The sequence below is a fragment of the Oryza sativa genome, chromosome 1 (assembly GCF_034140825.1).
Source record: "Oryza sativa Japonica Group chromosome 1, ASM3414082v1".
Lineage (NCBI taxonomy): Eukaryota > Viridiplantae > Streptophyta > Magnoliopsida > Poales > Poaceae > Oryza > Oryza sativa.
The window spans coordinates 2,180,390-2,197,882 of record NC_089035.1 but is presented as its reverse complement, the minus strand read 5'-3'; the positions used below and the strand labels follow the sequence as shown (position 1 = coordinate 2,197,882).

Below are 17,493 nucleotides of genomic sequence, written 5' to 3'. Positions count from 1 at the left end.
GGCCTACCTCACCGGGCGACGCCCAGGACCAAACGGGCCCGGGGGACATCCCCGAGCCCAGTGCATCCTCCGGGGGGCCAAGCCACGTCGCCTTTTCTCCAAGGCGGCTCTTCTCCTCATCTTCTGTCGCCCCGCTGAGCGCCGAGCCCCTTCTGCAGGCCCTGGCCGCCGCAAACACCGCAGTGCTGGATGGGTTCAACACCCAAGTGGAGGCCCTGCGTGCAGAACGAGCGGAGCTCGAGGCCGCATGGGCGCGTGTTGAGGAGGGGCGGCGCTCGGTGGACGCCATGGTGGAGGTGGGCCGTAAGGCTCACCGCCGTCATGTCTCGGAGCTTGAAGCCCGGAAAGCGGCGCTGGCGGAGATCGCCCGTGAGGTGGAGGAGGAGCGGGCGGCCGCCCTCATCTCTACCACCGCGATGATCGAGGCGCAAGACACTCTCCGCCTTCAGCACGCAAGCTGGGAGGCGGAGCTGAAGAAAAAGCTCGACGCCGCCCAAGGGGTCCTTGACTCCGCCGCTGCCCGAGAGCGGCGGGTAACGGAGACTGAAGCGGCGTTTCGGCGGCGCGAGGAGGCCCTTGAGGCCCGTGCCATGGCGCTGGAAGAACACGCCGGCGCCGTGGAGAGGGGCTTGACGGACCGCAAGGCCGCCGCTGGTCTCCGAGAGGCGACGCTGGCGGCGCATGAGGCCGCCTGCGCCGAGGAGGAGTGCGCGCTCCGCCTCCGCGAGGACGCACTCGCTGAGCGGGAGCGAGCTCTCGAGGAGGCTGAGGCCAGGACCAAACGGCTGGCGGACAGCCTGTCCCTTCGCGAGGCGGCGCAGGAGGAGCAGGCGCGCCGCAATCTCGAATGCGTCCGCGCCGAGAGAGCCGCACTGGAGCAGCGGGCTGCTGACCTCGAGGCGCGGGAAAAGGAGCTGGACGCAAGGGCGCCTATCGGCGGGGCGGCCGCGGGCGAAAGCGACTTAGCCGCCCGCCTCGCAGCTGCCGAACACACCGTCGCGGAAATGCAGCGAGCGCTGGACTCCTCCACCGGGGAGGCCGAGGCCCTTCGCTTGGCGGGCGAGATTGGGCCCGACATGCTTTGGGATGCGGTCTCCCGCATGAAGCGCGCCGGTCGGCAAGCAGGCCTCTGGAGAGGCCAGACGACGGTGCCCCCCACCAATCTGGAAGGCCTCGCTCCGCACCTCAACAGGATGGCCTGGGTCCTCGAACGACTCCCCGAGGAGCTCGAGAAGACCATCAAGTCATCCTCGAGGGACCTCGCCCGGGGGGCGGTTGAACTCGTGCTAGCGAGTTACCAGGCCCGGGACTCCAATTTCTCTCCCTGGATGACGTGCAGCCGCCGCCGCTCGCCGCGCCCTCCGCCTTGATGACACGGAGCCGGTGGTAGCGGCGCCGGAGGTCTTGGTGGTGGCGGACCGTCCACCAGCACCCAGGCGCTGCTGTGCCGTCATGACCAAGTTGGCCACGTCTTCCAGCCATCGTTGGGCTGGAGACTCCGGGTCAGGGACGACAGGCGGGTGTCGTAGGAGCGCGCCAGCAGCCTGAAGCGCACCCTGAGGCGTGCTGCCGTCGCCGTAGACGAGGAGGCGACGCTCCCCATCTCGCCGTTCTCCTGCATCACCTGCGACTGGTGATGCCACGGATTTGTCGACCCTCTCAAGCGCCTCCCCCTGCTTAGGGCTTTGGCGCGGAGGAGGTGGGGGAGTACGAGCTCGACGGCGTGGATTCGGCTCCCCGTCGTCGCCGCTCACACTCGGAGAGAGGTCGTGCGCTTTTCCTTGCTCGGCCATTAGGCTGAACAAGAAAAACTTGGCGCACACGGAAGAGTCTGAGAGCTCAGAAAACACACGCTGAGCCCCCTACCTGGCGCGCCAGATGACGGAGCTCGTGGCTCCTCACCGGGAGACCGCGCAGGCCCCCCTTTGCCAGTTCGGCCGGGGGCTTAGGGTGAGATCTCAAGCTCTCGCTCTCCCTCTGTATCTGGAAAGATCGTCTGCCCGCAAGACACACGAGTAGGGTATTACGCATGGCAGCGGCCCGAACCTGCCACCCGCGTCGGTCCACTCCTGGGAAGATTTGTGCCAACAGTTCACCATGAACTTCCAAGGCACATATCCGCGCCCAGGCGAAGAAGCGGACTTGCATGCAGTACAGCGAGGCGATGATGAGTCGCTTCGCTCGTACATTCAGCGGTTTTGCCAAGTCCGCAATACTATACCATGCATCCCTGCACACGCGGTGATCTACGCGTTCAGGGGGGGTGTGCGGCACAACCGCATGCTCGAAAAGATTGCCTCCAAAGAGCCCCAGACTACCGCAGAGCTTTTTCAGCTCGCGGACCGAGTGGCTCGTAAGGAGGAGGCCTGGACCTGGAACTCCTCCGGTTCCGGAGTGGCAGCTTCGGCCGCCCCCGGATCCGCCGCTCAGACAGGGCGGCGTGACAGGAGGAGGAAGAAGAGGCCGGACCGTTCCGGCGACGAGGGTCATGTCCTCGCCGTCGAGGGCGCTCCGCGGGCCACTCGAAAGGGGAGGCCTGCGAGCGACAAAAAGAACGAGGCTGGTACACCCAGCAGGGAGCGCCTCGCCGGCAGGTGGTGCTCTGTCCACAACACCTCCCTCCACGATCTCGCGGACTGTCGTGCGGTCAAAAACCTGGCCGAGCGAACGAGGAAATGGGAGGAGGACAGGAGGCAGGAACGCCGTGAGGGCAAGTCCCCGGCGGTTCCTTCCGGCAAACGGCGAAGTGAGGCCAAGCAGAAGGCCCCCGCTGTTGACATCGATGATGGTGATGATGACCTAGGTTTCCAAGAACCTGGGGCCACCATTGCCACCGTCGATGGAGGAGCATGTGCTCACGTCTCTCGCCGGAGCTTCAAGGCTATGAAGCGAGAGCTTCTGGCCATGGCCCCTACCCATGAGGCGATGCGTCGGGCGCGGTGGTCGGAGGTTGCCCTCACTTTCGACCAGACCGACCACCCACCGTGCATTGCCCGGGGAGGGCAGGCTGCGATGGTGGTTTCCCCCACCATCTGCAACGTGAAGTTGGGACGTGTCCTCATAGATGGAGGAGCGGCTCTCAACATCCTTTCCCCCGCGGCCTTTGATGCTATCAAGGCCCCGGGGATGGTGCTCCAGCCGTCTCAACCGATCATCGGTGTGACGCCGGGGCACACGTGGCCATTAGGTCACATCGACCTACCGGTCACCTTCGGTGGACCCGCCAACTTCCGCACGGAGCGGGTGAGCTTCGATGTGGCGGACCTCAGTCTGCCCTACAACGCGGTCCTAGGGAGACCCGCGTTGGTGAAGTTCATGGCGGCGGTCCACTACGCCTACCTCCAGATGAAGATGCCGGGCCCCGGTGGCCCCATCTCTGTCCGTGGCGACCTTAAAGCCGCGCTTGCTTGCATGGAGCAGCGCGCGGACCGCCTCGCTGCTGCGTCCAAGCCCGAGGGTGGTGACGAGAGGCTTGGCCCCTCTGCCCCCACCGCCCCGAGGCAGCGGATGGCCACATGCGACGAGGTCCCGGTCAAGGAGGTTGCCTTGGGCGACGGCCCATCCAAGACCACACGGATCGGTGGTCTTCTGGATGGCAAATAGGAAGACGCGCTCGTCTCCTTCCTGCGGGCAAACGCTGACGTCTTCGCATGGAGACCAGCGGACATGCCCGGGGTCCCCAGGGAGGTGATTGAGCACCGTCTCGCCGTGCGGCCGGGCGCAAGGCCGGTCCGGCAGAAAGTGCGGCGGCAAGCCCCGGAACGTCAAGCCTTCATCCGCGAGGAGGTGGCTAAACTTTTGGAGGCCGGGTTCATCCGTGAGGTCATCCATCCGGAGTGGCTGGCGAACCCGGTGGTCGTTCCCAAGGCGAACGGCAAGCTTCGGATGTGCATCGACTACACCGACCTTAACAAGGCATGTCCTAAGGATCCTTACCCCCTGCCTCGCATAGATCAGATCGTCGACTCCACTGCGGGGTGCGACCTTTTGTGTTTTCTAGATGCATACTCTGGTTACCATCAGATTCGCATGGCTAGGGAGGATGAGGAAAAAACTGCGTTCATTACCCCCGTAGGAACCTATTGTTATACATCAATGCCCTTCGGATTAAAGAATGCAGGTCCTACTTTTCAGCGTACTACTCGAATTTCTTTGGGTAGCCAAATAGGACGTAATGTTGAGGCGTATGTCGATGACTTGGTTGTAAAAACGCGCAACCAAGAGACCTTACTCTCAGATCTAGCGGAAACTTTTGAGAACCTCCGCTCCGCCCGCATAAAACTGAACCCCGATAAGTGCGTGTTTGGTGTACCTGCGGGCAAGCTTCTCGGGTTTTTGGTCTCTGCCCGAGGCATTGAGGCCAACCCCGAGAAGATACGAGCTATAGAGCGGATCCGCCCCCCCAGCAAACTTAGGGATGTGCAGTGCGTCACTGGTTGCATGGCCGCCCTAAGTCGTTTCATATCAAGGCTGGGAGAGAAGGCGCTTCCCTTGTTTAAGCTCCTCAAGCGCTCGGGGCCGTTCACTTGGACGGAGGAAGCTGAACATGCCCTTACTCAGTTAAAGGCATATCTCAGCTCTCCCCCGGTTCTAGTCGCCCCGGAGCCAAATGAGCCCCTGCTACTTTACTTAGCGGCGACCCCCCAAGTAGTTAGTGCAGCGTTGGCTGTGGAGCGCGATGAAGACAATCCTCATTCCGCGCACCCCCACCCTGTGCTGACTTGGCCCGGGAGCAAGCAGGGAGGAGAGGCCCCCGAGCCGAACGGTGGCCTAAGGCCCCTGACGACCGGAGTCGGCCCTCTCCCCGCTCGTCAGACGGTGCTGGGCGCCCCCGACCCTCAGGAAGGCCCCGAGGCCACTGCGGGGAGGCCGCACCTATCGCCCTCTGACCCCGAGGCTAACCCTGTACCGATTCGACCCGGGAGAGAGCAGGGAGAAGAGGCCCCCAAGCCGAACGGTGGCCTAAGGCCCCTGACGACCGGAGTTGGCCCTTTGCCCGCTTGTCCGATGACGCCAGGAGCCCCCGACCCCCAGGACGGCCCCGAGGCCACTGTGGGAAGGCCGCTCCTGTCGTCCTCCGACCCCGAGGTCATCGGCACAGAAGACGAGTGCGCCCCGAGGGGCCACTCGGACGAAGAACGCCCCGGGGGTACGGTCCCTAGCGAAGAGGATCGGCCCCGCCGAAAGGTGCAGCGGCCTGTCTACTTTGTTAGTGAGGCCCTCCGGGACGCCAAGACCCGATACCCACAGGCCCAGAAGATGCTTTACGCTATTCTGATGGCCTCGAGGAAACTGCGCCATTATTTCCAGGCGCATCGGATCACTGTGGTTACGTCTTACCCCCTCGGTCAAATCTTGCATAATCGAGAGGGTACAGGACGAGTGGTAAAGTGGGCAATCGAGCTTTCTGAGTTCGATCTGCACTTTGAACCACGCCACGCTATCAAGAGCCAGGCCCTCGCCGATTTTGTGGCAGAGTGGACCCCGGCTCCAGAGACTGTCTCAATACCCGAGGCCAGCACGAACCCCTCTCAGCTGCCTCACACCGCCCACTGGGTGATGCAGTTCGACGGTTCTTTGTCTCTCCAGGGCGCCGGTGCAGGGGTCACGTTGACCTCTCCGAACGGAGACGTCCTCAGATACTTGGTCCGCCTCGACTTTCGAGCGACCAATAATATGGCAGAGTACGAGGGACTCCTTGCCGGACTCAGAGTGGCGGCCGGGCTGGGGATCCGCCGCCTCCTGGTGTTAGGTGACTCTCAGCTGGTTGTTAACCAAGTCTGTAAGGAGTACCGGTGCTCTGATCCGCAGATGGACGCCTACGTGCGCCAAGTACGGCGTATGGAGCGCCATTTTGACGGGATAGAGCTTCGGCATGTGCCCAGACGGGATAATATGATTGCCGATGAACTCTCAAGGCTCGCGTCCTCGCGAGCCCAGACCCCACCGGGCGCCTTTGAAGAAAGGCTTACTCAGCCGTCGGCGCGACCCGACCCCTTAGGGGAGACGGATGCGCCTGACCGGCCCCCGAGGCCCGTCGGAGTCCAGGCCTCGGGACCCGAAGGGAGCGCTCCAAGCTCCTTTAGATTGATTGCTTGGATCTCTGAGATCCAAACATACCTCGCAGATAAGACTCTACCTGAGGACCGCGAAGGGAGTGAACGCGTACAACGCATTTCCAAACGCTACGTGTTGGTAGAAGGGACCCTCTATCGGCGCGCGGCAAACGGAATCCTCCTGAAGTGCCTTCCTCAGGAACAAGGCGTTGAGCTTCTTGCTGACATCCATGAGGGCGAGTGCGGAGCCCATTCCGCCTCGCGTACCCTGGTTGGCAAGGCCTTTCGTCAAGGATTTTATTGGCCGACAGCTCTCAATGACGCAGTCGATCTGGTCCGGCGATGCAGAGCGTGTCAGTTTCACGCCAAGCAAATCCATCAGCCGGCCCAGGCCCTGCAGATCATACCACTGTCATGGCCATTTGCTGTCTGGGGGCTTGATATCCTGGGACCGTTCAAACGAGCCCCGGGCGGGTTTGAGTATCTGTATGTTGCGATCGACAAGTTCACTAAGTGGCCCGAGGCTTATCCGGTTGTCAAGATCGATAAGCACTCTGCTCTTAAATTCATTAAGGGCATCACGGCCCGTTTTGGAGTGCCTAACCGTATTATTACGGATAATGGCACCCAATTCACTAGTGAACTCTTCGGCGACTACTGCGAAGACATGGGCATCAAGCTCTGCTTCGCCTCACCTGCCCACCCCAGAAGCAATGGCCAAGTGGAGCGCGCCAATGCAGAAATCCTTAAAGGCCTCAAAACCAAGACCTTCAACATTCTCAAGAAGCACGGCGATTCATGGATCGAGGAGTTGCCAGCGGTGCTCTGGGCGAACCGAACCACACCAAGCCGAGCGACCGGGGAAACGCCTTTCTTCCTCGTCTACGGCGCAGAAGCGGTTCTCCCATCTGAGCTCACCCTGAGGTCTCCTCGGGCCACCATGTACTGCGAGGCTGATCAAGATCAGCTTCGTAGAGATGACCTCGACTACTTGGAAGAACGAAGGCGGCGCGCGGCCCTCCGAGCTGCGCGCTACCAGCAGAGCCTGCGGCGCTACCATCAGCGCCACGTCCGGGCCCGATCACTCTGCGTCGACGACCTCATCCTACGCCGCGTCCAAACGCGTGCTGGATTGAGCAAGCTCTCACCAATGTGGGAGGGTCCGTATCGAGTGATCGGTGTCCCCCGGCCGGGCTCGGTACGGCTGGCCATGGGCGACGGCACGGAGCTGCCAAACCCGTGGAACATCGAACACCTTCGTCGCTTCTACTCTACCCCTGAAAGGGGGGGGGTCGGGTATCAGGTTTTGGCTCGGGCCAACCCCGCACCCCCCTCGGGTGTGCAGGATTGGCCGGGGGCTACCACACATGCACATATATCCCTTTTTCCTTTATTTCAGCATTTCAATAAAAGCAGTTTCAATTTTCTAAAGGTTGTGTCTGTGCCGTTTTTTCCTTTTGAAGAATCTTGACTTGAAATAATGTCACTCGTGCTCAACCTTGCCCTCGGGGGCTCGGTTCGGTCAGCTAAAATCGCCAAACGGGGCCCAGAACCGAGCCGTGCCCCGGGGCGTGGTGAACTCCGGGGGGGAATCGGCAAAAACCCACAATCGGGTCACCCATAACCCTCGGTCACCACGTTCCCGGCCTGGCCAGTCTCGACATGCGGATCTCCCCAGGCACTAGCCCCGACCCGCGCTTTTCGAGGACTGGGACTTGGGCACGGGCCCTTATTTCAAGCTAAGACACAAAAAGACCACGGCACAGATCATCCTCATCTCATATATAGCAAAATAAAACTAATACAAAAATTTTTTCATCATTTCTCATTGCAGATTAAGTTAAATTGTACAAAAAAGAGGCATGAAGGCCTTAGAAGAAAGAACAAGAAAAAAGTTAAGATTGGCGGGGGCCTGGGGGCTCATTCAAATGCGCCCGGGTCGCCGGCCTCGTCGCCACCGTCGTCCTCGCCGCTGGCGTCGCCCTCCTCGTCAGAGCTGGGGGCGAACGCGAGCCGAGGGGCCGAGCCCTCGAAGCCGTTGACGATGTGGTCAGCAGCATCCCCGACGCGCGCGCGCGCGTCGTCCTCGGTCCCGGGAGGGAACTCCTCCAGCGCCATCCAGGAGGGCGACGCCAGCGGCGAGGACGACGGTGGCGACGAGGCCGGCGACCCGGGCGCATTTGAATGAGCCCCCAGGCCCCCGCCAATCTTAACTTTTTTCTTGTTCTTTCTTCTAAGGCCTTCATGCCTCTTTTTTGTACAATTTAACTTAATCTGCAATGAGAAATGATGAAAAAAATTTTGTATTAGTTTTATTTTGCTATATATGAGATGAGGATGATCTGTGCCGTGGTCTTTTTGTGTCTTAGCTTGAAATAAGGGCCCGTGCCCAAGTCCCAGTCCTCGAAAAGCGCGGGTCGGGGCTAGTGCCTGGGGAGATCCGCATGTCGAGACTGGCCAGGCCGGGAACGTGGTGACCGAGGGTTATGGGTGACCCGATTGTGTTTTTGTGGATTTGTGTATGAATGAGCTACAAAGTGTGAGCCAACTCCCCCCCCCCCCGTTCTAAGCTCTAAATCTGGAAAAGAATCCACCCAACCCCCTCTCTATGGGCAAGGTCCTCCTTTTATACTTCAAGGGGATACCACATGCACCCCTCCCCTTTCCAAACTGGACTTTTCTTCTCTTTATGGACGGAGATTGGTATGGTTGCTGTCCGAATGACACTCCGATGGGACAGCCCACACCTACCTCCACTCCCGGCGACGACAGGCGCAACGTGGGATCGTGGCTGCCCGTTGCTGACGCGACCAGTGCCAGACCGGTCATTCTTGTCCACCACGCGTCAGTTTAACAACATGCATGTTTGCCCTTCCTTGTGTAACACCTTGCCTGTAATGGTTAGGATGAAGCCTGGTATATATCGATCGGAGTTAACGTGCCATCTCTGGGATGTAACACGCTAGCTCCAGCTGGGGACGAGTGCTTAGAAACTCACACCTTGACGGGATGGGGTAAGGCGTGCGTCAGACCGCCAGTCGCCACCTAACCCGTGATCTGACCGGTCTGTGACTGGTCACAGACCGGATAAAGGAACGCGCCGTACTGCGCTGCATGCAGTGTGACACGCTTGACCAGACTGCAATAAATGCTGTTAGGTGAGCACAGCTGTGCTCACTTATCCCATATATGTGGCGCAGACTTCCTTAAGGGGGTCGGGGTGCCTCGGCCCTCGGGGCCGGGGCAAACGCAACCCGACCCCCCCTCGGGGGAAATCAGGAGGAGGGCGGACACCTCACCCTCGGGCCCGACGTCCCCGAAGGTGCCAGGCCACGTGGGCGATTGTGTCTGCCTCAAGCCTCTAGTCATGATACTCCCGGTCCCATATCACCGACACACTCGGATCATGTTATTTGGAGGATTCACACCGCATATGCTATATATTGATATCAAGTCACTTGGTTGATTACGATTATCAAAACCACTCGGTTGGTTGGATTATTTATTCCTTGACTATATGTTTGGTTTGTTCAATTAACCACATTGTCGGGGGCTACACCTATTAGGTGCATCTAGTCGGTGCACCTGACTTTATTTTCCAGCCCTCCACAGTCTTCAGATTTGGTAAAAGTACTCGGGAGACCATGACAAAGATGATTGAAGCACTCGGCTTTGGAGTAATCTGGTTCGAGAGAAGATTATCTTTTCGACTGCGAAGGTCTCAGGGGCTACTGTGGATATTATGGGTACCCCATACCCATACGGCATGGTTATCCGACTAGTCATAGGGGATAACTTATATCTATGTAATATGTAACAGATCATGACTTGGGTGTTACGTTTCCTTGTATATTACGGAACGGCCTAAAGTCCTGGTTTGATAATATTGTAAAGTAGATTTAGGAAACCGATACCGTATTGGTTAAGGTTTCTATCTTGTAATCCTGCCCCCCATCCTATATAAGGTGGGCAGGAGGCCCTCTAGGGGGTATGATGACACAACCTGATCGTCAGATCTATACTACACCCGGCGGATTCAAATCCCCAAACAGGAGTAGGGTATTACCTCTCATTGAGAGGGCCTGAACCTGTCTAAATCCTTTGTCTCCGCATCCATCCACTTTTAGGTCTCGTGCGCTACCCCCTTTTATTATTGCCGAAATCATGTTTCGACACAGTCCAATTATAAAAAACATCGACGCCCTAAGTTATGGTATAATTAATTTGATTTCTTAAGCTGTGCTAATTAAAGATAAAATAAAATTAGCAGTGACATAAACAGAAAGAATTAGTCTATAATACTAACCGGTTTGACGTGCACGTGCTTCAAGGAAGTCAAGGACTGTGTCGTCACTTGAGCGGATTGGCGTGTGCGTCATCCCTATTTAATCTTTTTGATCAGAGTATCTGGTCACCCATTAATTTATTATTAAAAATCAAAAACTGTTGGACCAAGGTGCAAAATCCTATGGCGGCCGCGACAGCAAACAAAAAAAAAATTTAAAAAGCTAGAAGAAAAATAATACTAACTGGATGCATCTAATTAATTAAACATAGCTCTAAACAACGTGAAATTTAGGAGACGTATATATTTATGTTCAACATGTATTTATTTTTTGGGCGGAATTTTTGTGATATATGTATGTTCAAAATGGAGGAAGAAAGGAACAGATAAAATTAGTTTCTAGCAATAAGAAAAGCTAAAAAAAGCGTGCCCAGAATTGTGACAAGTGAAGAAAGCGAAGGGCATTCGTCTATAATTAGGTGTGAGGGGGAAGAAGGTTCTTAGAAAGAGAAACTTTCTTCCTAGAAAGAGAAATGAATCATGGGTGTGTCAAGCATTTAGGCTGCAAGTAGGCATAATTATATTCTGATGGATAAGCTAGCGTCCAATAGGAAACTTCTCAGGAGAAGACTACTATAAATTGATATGCATGTGTTCTCCAACATATCAAGAGATTAATTGTTGTTTTTAATTTACATAACCACTAATAAAATACTTAACCACAATTTATTGATTGTACTAATTCCTTTTATCAAGGTCTATAGTATAGTATAGTATAATTTTTTTTCTAATCAGAGAACAAACACAATACAAACACAAACGTCCACAACACGTGTATACTCATGTCTTGATAAGATAGATGCAGCTGTAAGACTGTTTCCATGGTCTATCTCCATAGGAGCCATCGCAGAGAATCAGAAGCATTATCTTAAACTAAGTGGTAAACGATCTTAATAATTACTACCAGTAGTTTTTATAGTGCACTAGAAAAATTATTAAGACCAGGATAAAATTAGAGATGGAGAAAAACAGCCGTTTCTTTTTCAAATGATCAACTTGCTACTAAAAAGACGTAAAACATGGGAACACTATTATTACAGTGAACATGCAAACTGTCGCTAACTTAGTACCGCTCCAGTGTTTCTACTTAGGTTGATTTCTACTCACAGGACCGCTAATTTAGAACTCATTTGGAACATCGAAATTTCTCAGAAATAAAACTTCATAAAATTCAAAATTAAGAAATCTCTTTTTTGGGGAACTAAAAATTAATTTCCCATGCATTGAGTTGCAGCCTGCAGCCAGAGGCGGTGGTTGCTAGGTGTGTACGCCTACAAGGCTACAACTATGGGTTATCGATCGGCAGTAATTATGTTTTTGTTGGAAAACTGAATACTCCATAATATGTTTCTAATGTTTTCTCACCCTCAAGCTCTGTAGTCTGATAGTGGCAGCACATAAAAGAAATATAAAATTAATTAATGGTAATAAAATAACAACATATAGGGGGGAAAACAACAATCTTTTTGTGTTTATGGGTGTTTTTCTCTAAGAAAAATTAACAATCTCTTTTAATTTCAAACAATTAACTCGATGACTAAAAACACAAAACATTAACTTAAGAAAAATCGAACCACTATAGTCAAGCGATTGTCTCCTAACCAGTACCGTGTCGCGTGGTCGTTGGTTCCAAGTTCCAACTCGCACGACCGCTAATTCAGAGCCCATTTGGAAAAAAAATTCAAGCTAGATATGGCAGAGGATTAAACCTGGCAAACAATAATCATTACAAGAAATATATCTCCGGCCCTCTCCATCCCTTTTTTTCTTTTTCTTTTTGAGGATATCGATCTACAAAATGAAAAGCAAATTAATGTCCAATTGGGCAGGTGGTGGGGGCCGGCTGTATGCATGAATAGGTGCGTGGGCATGTAAGAAATGTGGAAGCGGCCGGTATGCAACATGGGCAAGTGGGCGGGAGAGGTGACAGGCGGCTTGGCTGGGCCACAAAAATGCAAAGCGAGAAGAGGCCAAATGCAGCCCCCCTCTGCAGCAAACCAAAACCAAAACCAAAGGCGCCGCGCGCTCTCTCTCTCTCTCTCTCTCTCTCTCTCTCTCTCTCTCTGAGCAAGTTTAACAGTGCAGGCCCCTACTAACTCTAAAATCATTTATAGTCGATGTAATAGTCAATTTATATAATAGTTGCTTACTATACTATTAATATATGGTCCTATCTATCATACATACATTATATCTTGAAGGCCATGCTGTAGCTGGCTACAAATTTATAGCCCGTTACTTTTCTCTCTTTTCTTTTATCTCTTTAAAATATATTTATAACTGTTTATCTATTATACCTGCTCTCTCTCTCTCCGGCTTTTATTTGTCGTGTTGGGGCTGGGGAGCAGATGGATGATGCTGGAACGTAGTGCTAGTGCAGCTGGCTATGCGATGCTTTGCCCGCCGCATGATGATGCTGTCCATCGATATGTACGTATGATGCTGCACCTGGTATTTTCTGCTGCCGACCATGTACATGCATGCCCCAATCCGGCCTCCATCCCCTTGTTCCGGCTCATCCAGCAACTTTATTTAATTACAAACAAAAATACTCACAGAGTCGTCACAGGTCATGTACAGTACTTGAGACATACTGTATGTGCGTGCCGATCCACCATGCATGCCCGGTTGGTTCCATATAGTATACCTTTGGACAGACGTACACGCACCGGCTGGATTAATTTGTTTTCCGGATTTACTAATTAATTAGTTAACCATGGACTGAATTTTATCTGAAAATGATCAAATTAATAAATTAGTTTCCCTAGTAAGATTTATGATCAATTAAAAAATTACGGAAACCATAAGGTAAAAAAATGAAAAGGCACGGAGATTTCTCGGGGACCTAAGGGAGATAAGGATTCAATGAGAGGCCGATGGGATGAACTAGTGGGGTGAACAGAGGGGCCGGAGCGGGGCTGAAATGAGGAAGACTACATCTATGGACGTTTGTAGGCTTCACTAGAGAGCGAATAGTGAATAGGTGTCGAATATATTAGTCCTATTTGATTACAATTGGATTTAGAGTTGTAATAGGTGGTAAGGGGTGGAATTAGAATCGGACTCTGTAACCCGACAATTCTTTAAATAGGGAGGGAGACACCACAATGTAAACGTAACGACTACAATTTAGCGTAGACACGTAGGGAGATGATAACGACGAGGCCATGTACTTGTAGAGCCTAGGTGCTATATCCATTGAGGAGGAGCGCTCATCATCAGAACCTCGAGGATGTAGGTTTGGCCTGAATCTCGTTAACAAATATCGTGTGCTGCTATATTGTCATCTAGCGTGTCTTGGGTAATCAATGACTGAAGTGATCGAGAAGGTTAGACGTCATTCTACTATATCGACTAACTTTTATAATAAATAGATCCCAGATACATAATAAGGAAGAAGGTAGCGGGTCTTCCAAGTGAAAGGACAAATTCATGTCTAAGGTGGTGTTTGGATCTAGAGAATAAAATGTAGTACGTCCATGTCACATCGGATATTTGGACACTAATTTGGAGTACTAAACATAGACTACCCACAAAACTAATTGTATAAATGAGAGCTAATTCGTGAGATAATTTTTTTAAGCCTAGTTAATCCATAATTAGCACATGCTTACTGTAGCATCACATAGGCTAATCATGAATTAATTAGGCTTAATAGATTCATCTCGTGAATTAGTCCAGGGTTATAAAATGGGTTTTATCATTAGTCTACGGTTAATACTTACAATTAGTGTCCCAACAACCGATGTAATGCATCCAAACAGGCCCTAAATTAGAGCGCAATATCCTTGCTGCGGTATCCCCGTCTGATCATGTTCCTTTGGTGGTGCTAAGATATGAACTAATGACTGATTTACCGCTCAGCTAGTCCCCAACATTTTCTTCCCCTTTGGTTAAACATCATTCGCTAACGGTGATGGAGGCGGAATTCGATCGACTGCTGGTTTCGGAGATGTTGTATTTCTAGTTCAAGGAAGATAAGGACCACATACAACTTGTAAGCCGTTTGTTGCAAACAATGGTTATGCATACTTTGACCAATCATATATGGATATATCTGTCTTTTGGGTGGTTTTTCTTAGTAGTTTTCTTGCTTCTAGTGAAGTTGTAATTTTGTAATTCGCAATGATTACTCCTGCAAATTCTATAATAATTAGATGTAGCTTATCAGAAGTCATGGCCGAAATAAATTCAATTATTTTTTTAAAAAATCATCAAATTAGTTTCTTCAAAATCCAGTTTTACCTTAGGACAAACTAAAATATGGTATGATATGGAATGAAAGGAAATTAGTAGGCTCTTAAACTCAGCAATTAATCATAATGGTATAGAAATAGTTCAGGAATAGGGATTAGGATGGGAGTGAAAAAAGTAGCATATATTTAAGATGAACAAATAGGGATTAGAATGGGATTACGTATGGATGGTTGTGAACCTGCGGTTGGCAACAGGACTGATGGTGCCGAGCAGTTAATTAACTGGCGTCTGAAACCACCGAAGACCAGGAAGACACGATGCCTAGGGGTTCATTTTAAGACATTGAAGTGTGAGAAATTCAACATGTGGATGCGTCGAACAAAGTATATATGGTGATCGAGAGGGTGGATTTTAGACTTACCAGGGTGCAACATGTAGATATAATCGACATCATGGTGATAATATCTAATTAAGCGAAAACCATCAGAAACGTACGAGAATTTCAGGGGTTAAAGGAGATAAGAATGCAACGAGCGGCTAGTAGGAGCGCGCTAGTGGGACGAGTGGGGCTGAAATAAAAAAGACGACCGACATGGAGGTCCATAGGCTTCAGTAGCGAGTAAATAGAGCCCAAATACATAATAAGGGAGAAGGTAATAATAGTTCTTCCAGATAATAAGAGAGTAGTCAGGTCTAAATTAAAGCCGATAGCTACTATTAGTATGTGATTTTCCTTAACACCCGTACACAAGTAGCCAAGCAATAAGAAAAAGCCTACCCCAGAACGCTGCACAAATCATTAATATATATATATATATATACATATATATATATATATATATATATACATATATATATATATATATAAGCATACGACAAGGACCCCAATTAAAATATGGGTAGCATCCTTTTACCCGGTCCCTCCGGTGAACCCCGGAAATCGAGCTGTTTCCCCTCAATAAAACCCTCCTCGAGTACTGGACCGAAAAATTTTCGTCCGTCCTGTAACATCATAGCGAGACAACCTTACGGTTCATGCGTCCTTCTCCATCCCGGATGAGCAACTTGGGCATCCAAAAACCACGGCGCGCAACGTACGGCCCGTGTGGCTGTGGCCGAGAGAGAGAGAGAGAGATCATCTCATCTCCACACACCGGGGGGGAAGCTAGAAACCGCGGCCCGGGTGGTTTGTGTGTGTGCAGTGCATGCTGCTGCATCCATCAGCGTACGAGAGCATCAGCTGCCGCTAGCTAAGCTAGCTGGTCCAGCCGTCCAGTGGCTGCAGGGAGGGATCCAGAAAAGGATCGCTACTGTGGCCTATGAATTGATGCTGCCACTGGTATTGCTGCCACTGCTGCTGGATGACCTTGTCGTCTTCTGCTCTACTTTACTTCCTCGTTCCGATATATAAAAACCTATGATCGGGTTTGATATCTATAGATTTGGATATGTATTTATCCATATTCGTATTTCTAGGATATGTCATAAATCAGATTGTTATATATTGAGACAGGGCGAGTACGGGCCTTATCGGTTGGTTTTTTTCGTAATAAGCCAAAACGGCTTATTAGAGAATAAAAATGAATTTGTAGTTAAAATTTTTATATATGTGTTCTCGGTGACTTAGAAGCCAATGCTAAAAAAGAAACTACGTTGAAAATATCAAAATTAAGTTTGAAAATTCAAATTTTGCCTTTTTTTTAAAGGTGAATAGGCCATCCGATGGGAGCATACTACAGTACTACTAGCTGCATCCCCCACCCCCTCTCTGCCACTGATGCAGAAACAAAGGATTAAAGTGGAAATGAATGGTTTTTCCATTTCGCCATCTATCGTCGTCGATCGTCGCACAACTTGCCCTATTGCCTGCGCAACACAGCAGGGGCCGGGGAAATTTAAACACGGACTGCAGGTTTTCGAGTCGATCAGTTTTCTCTCTCGTTCTCGTTTTCGTGCATGTGCACCAAGTCGATCGATCGTCGTCTCTCTCTCTCATCCTCATGTACTACGGCTGTATTTAGGCTGGGTTCAGATTCAATGCGTAAAGTTTTGGTGTGTCACATCGGATATATAGATACACATTTAAAGTATTAAACATAGTTTAATAATAAAACAAATTACAGAATCCTTCTGTAAATCGCGAGATGAATTTATTAAGCCTAATTAATCTGTCATTAGCAAATGTTTACTGTAGCACCATATTATCAAATTATAACGCAATTAGGCTTAAAAGATTCGTCTCGTAATTTACACGTAATATGTGTAGTTAGTTATTTTTTCGTCTATATTTAATACTCTATGTATACGTCCAAATATTTGATGTGACAGGGTTTAAAATTTTACCAGGAGATCTAGACGGACCTACATGTGCTATGCCGCGAGGAGTGATGAGAAAACGTCGCGAGAAATAAATTAAATCCACTCCACTCCCGAGCTAAGCTAGCTAGCTACCTCAACATGTTCCTCGACCGTATTGTACGTAGTCGGACACCTTGATTTTTCTTCCTTGTTCTTTTCGGCTTACAAGGAAGATTTTGCTTTCACGATGAACCTTGTGGAATACTGTCTCCTATCATAATTCATAAATGCTCGTGTTTAGTATAAGATTCGGTCCAACTTTTAAAACTTTCGATAACTACTTCCTTCGTTTCAAGAATAAAAAAAATAAACATGTCCAGATTAGTTATATTAAGATATGTCATATCCAGTTTTATTTTTATTTTTTCAACAGATAGAGTATTTTGTGATACAACATGTTCAGCACAACCAAATAAGTTTAAGATAAATGGTGTTTTTCATGCCAGCTCTCTGTATATTATTCCTTTACAATTTAGACTACAAATTTTAAAATTATTGACGATCACATTTTTTTAAACCAAATATTATTCTAGTCAT

At 50.8% G+C, this 17,493-nt stretch overlaps 1 protein-coding gene across 1 annotated transcript in view; it reads left to right on the top strand.

Annotated features, from left to right (window-relative positions):
- The first annotated feature begins 416 nt into the window (after nucleotides 1-416).
- Nucleotides 417-17,493, top strand: part of LOC136353597 (nucleolar protein 58-like) — a 34,495-nt gene continuing 17,418 nt past the window's right edge. The window contains exon 1 of the mRNA XM_066304610.1: nucleotides 417-731. Within this exon, the coding sequence (XP_066160707.1) occupies nucleotides 417-731 (315 nt within the window). The remainder of the gene's footprint in view (nucleotides 732-17,493) is intronic.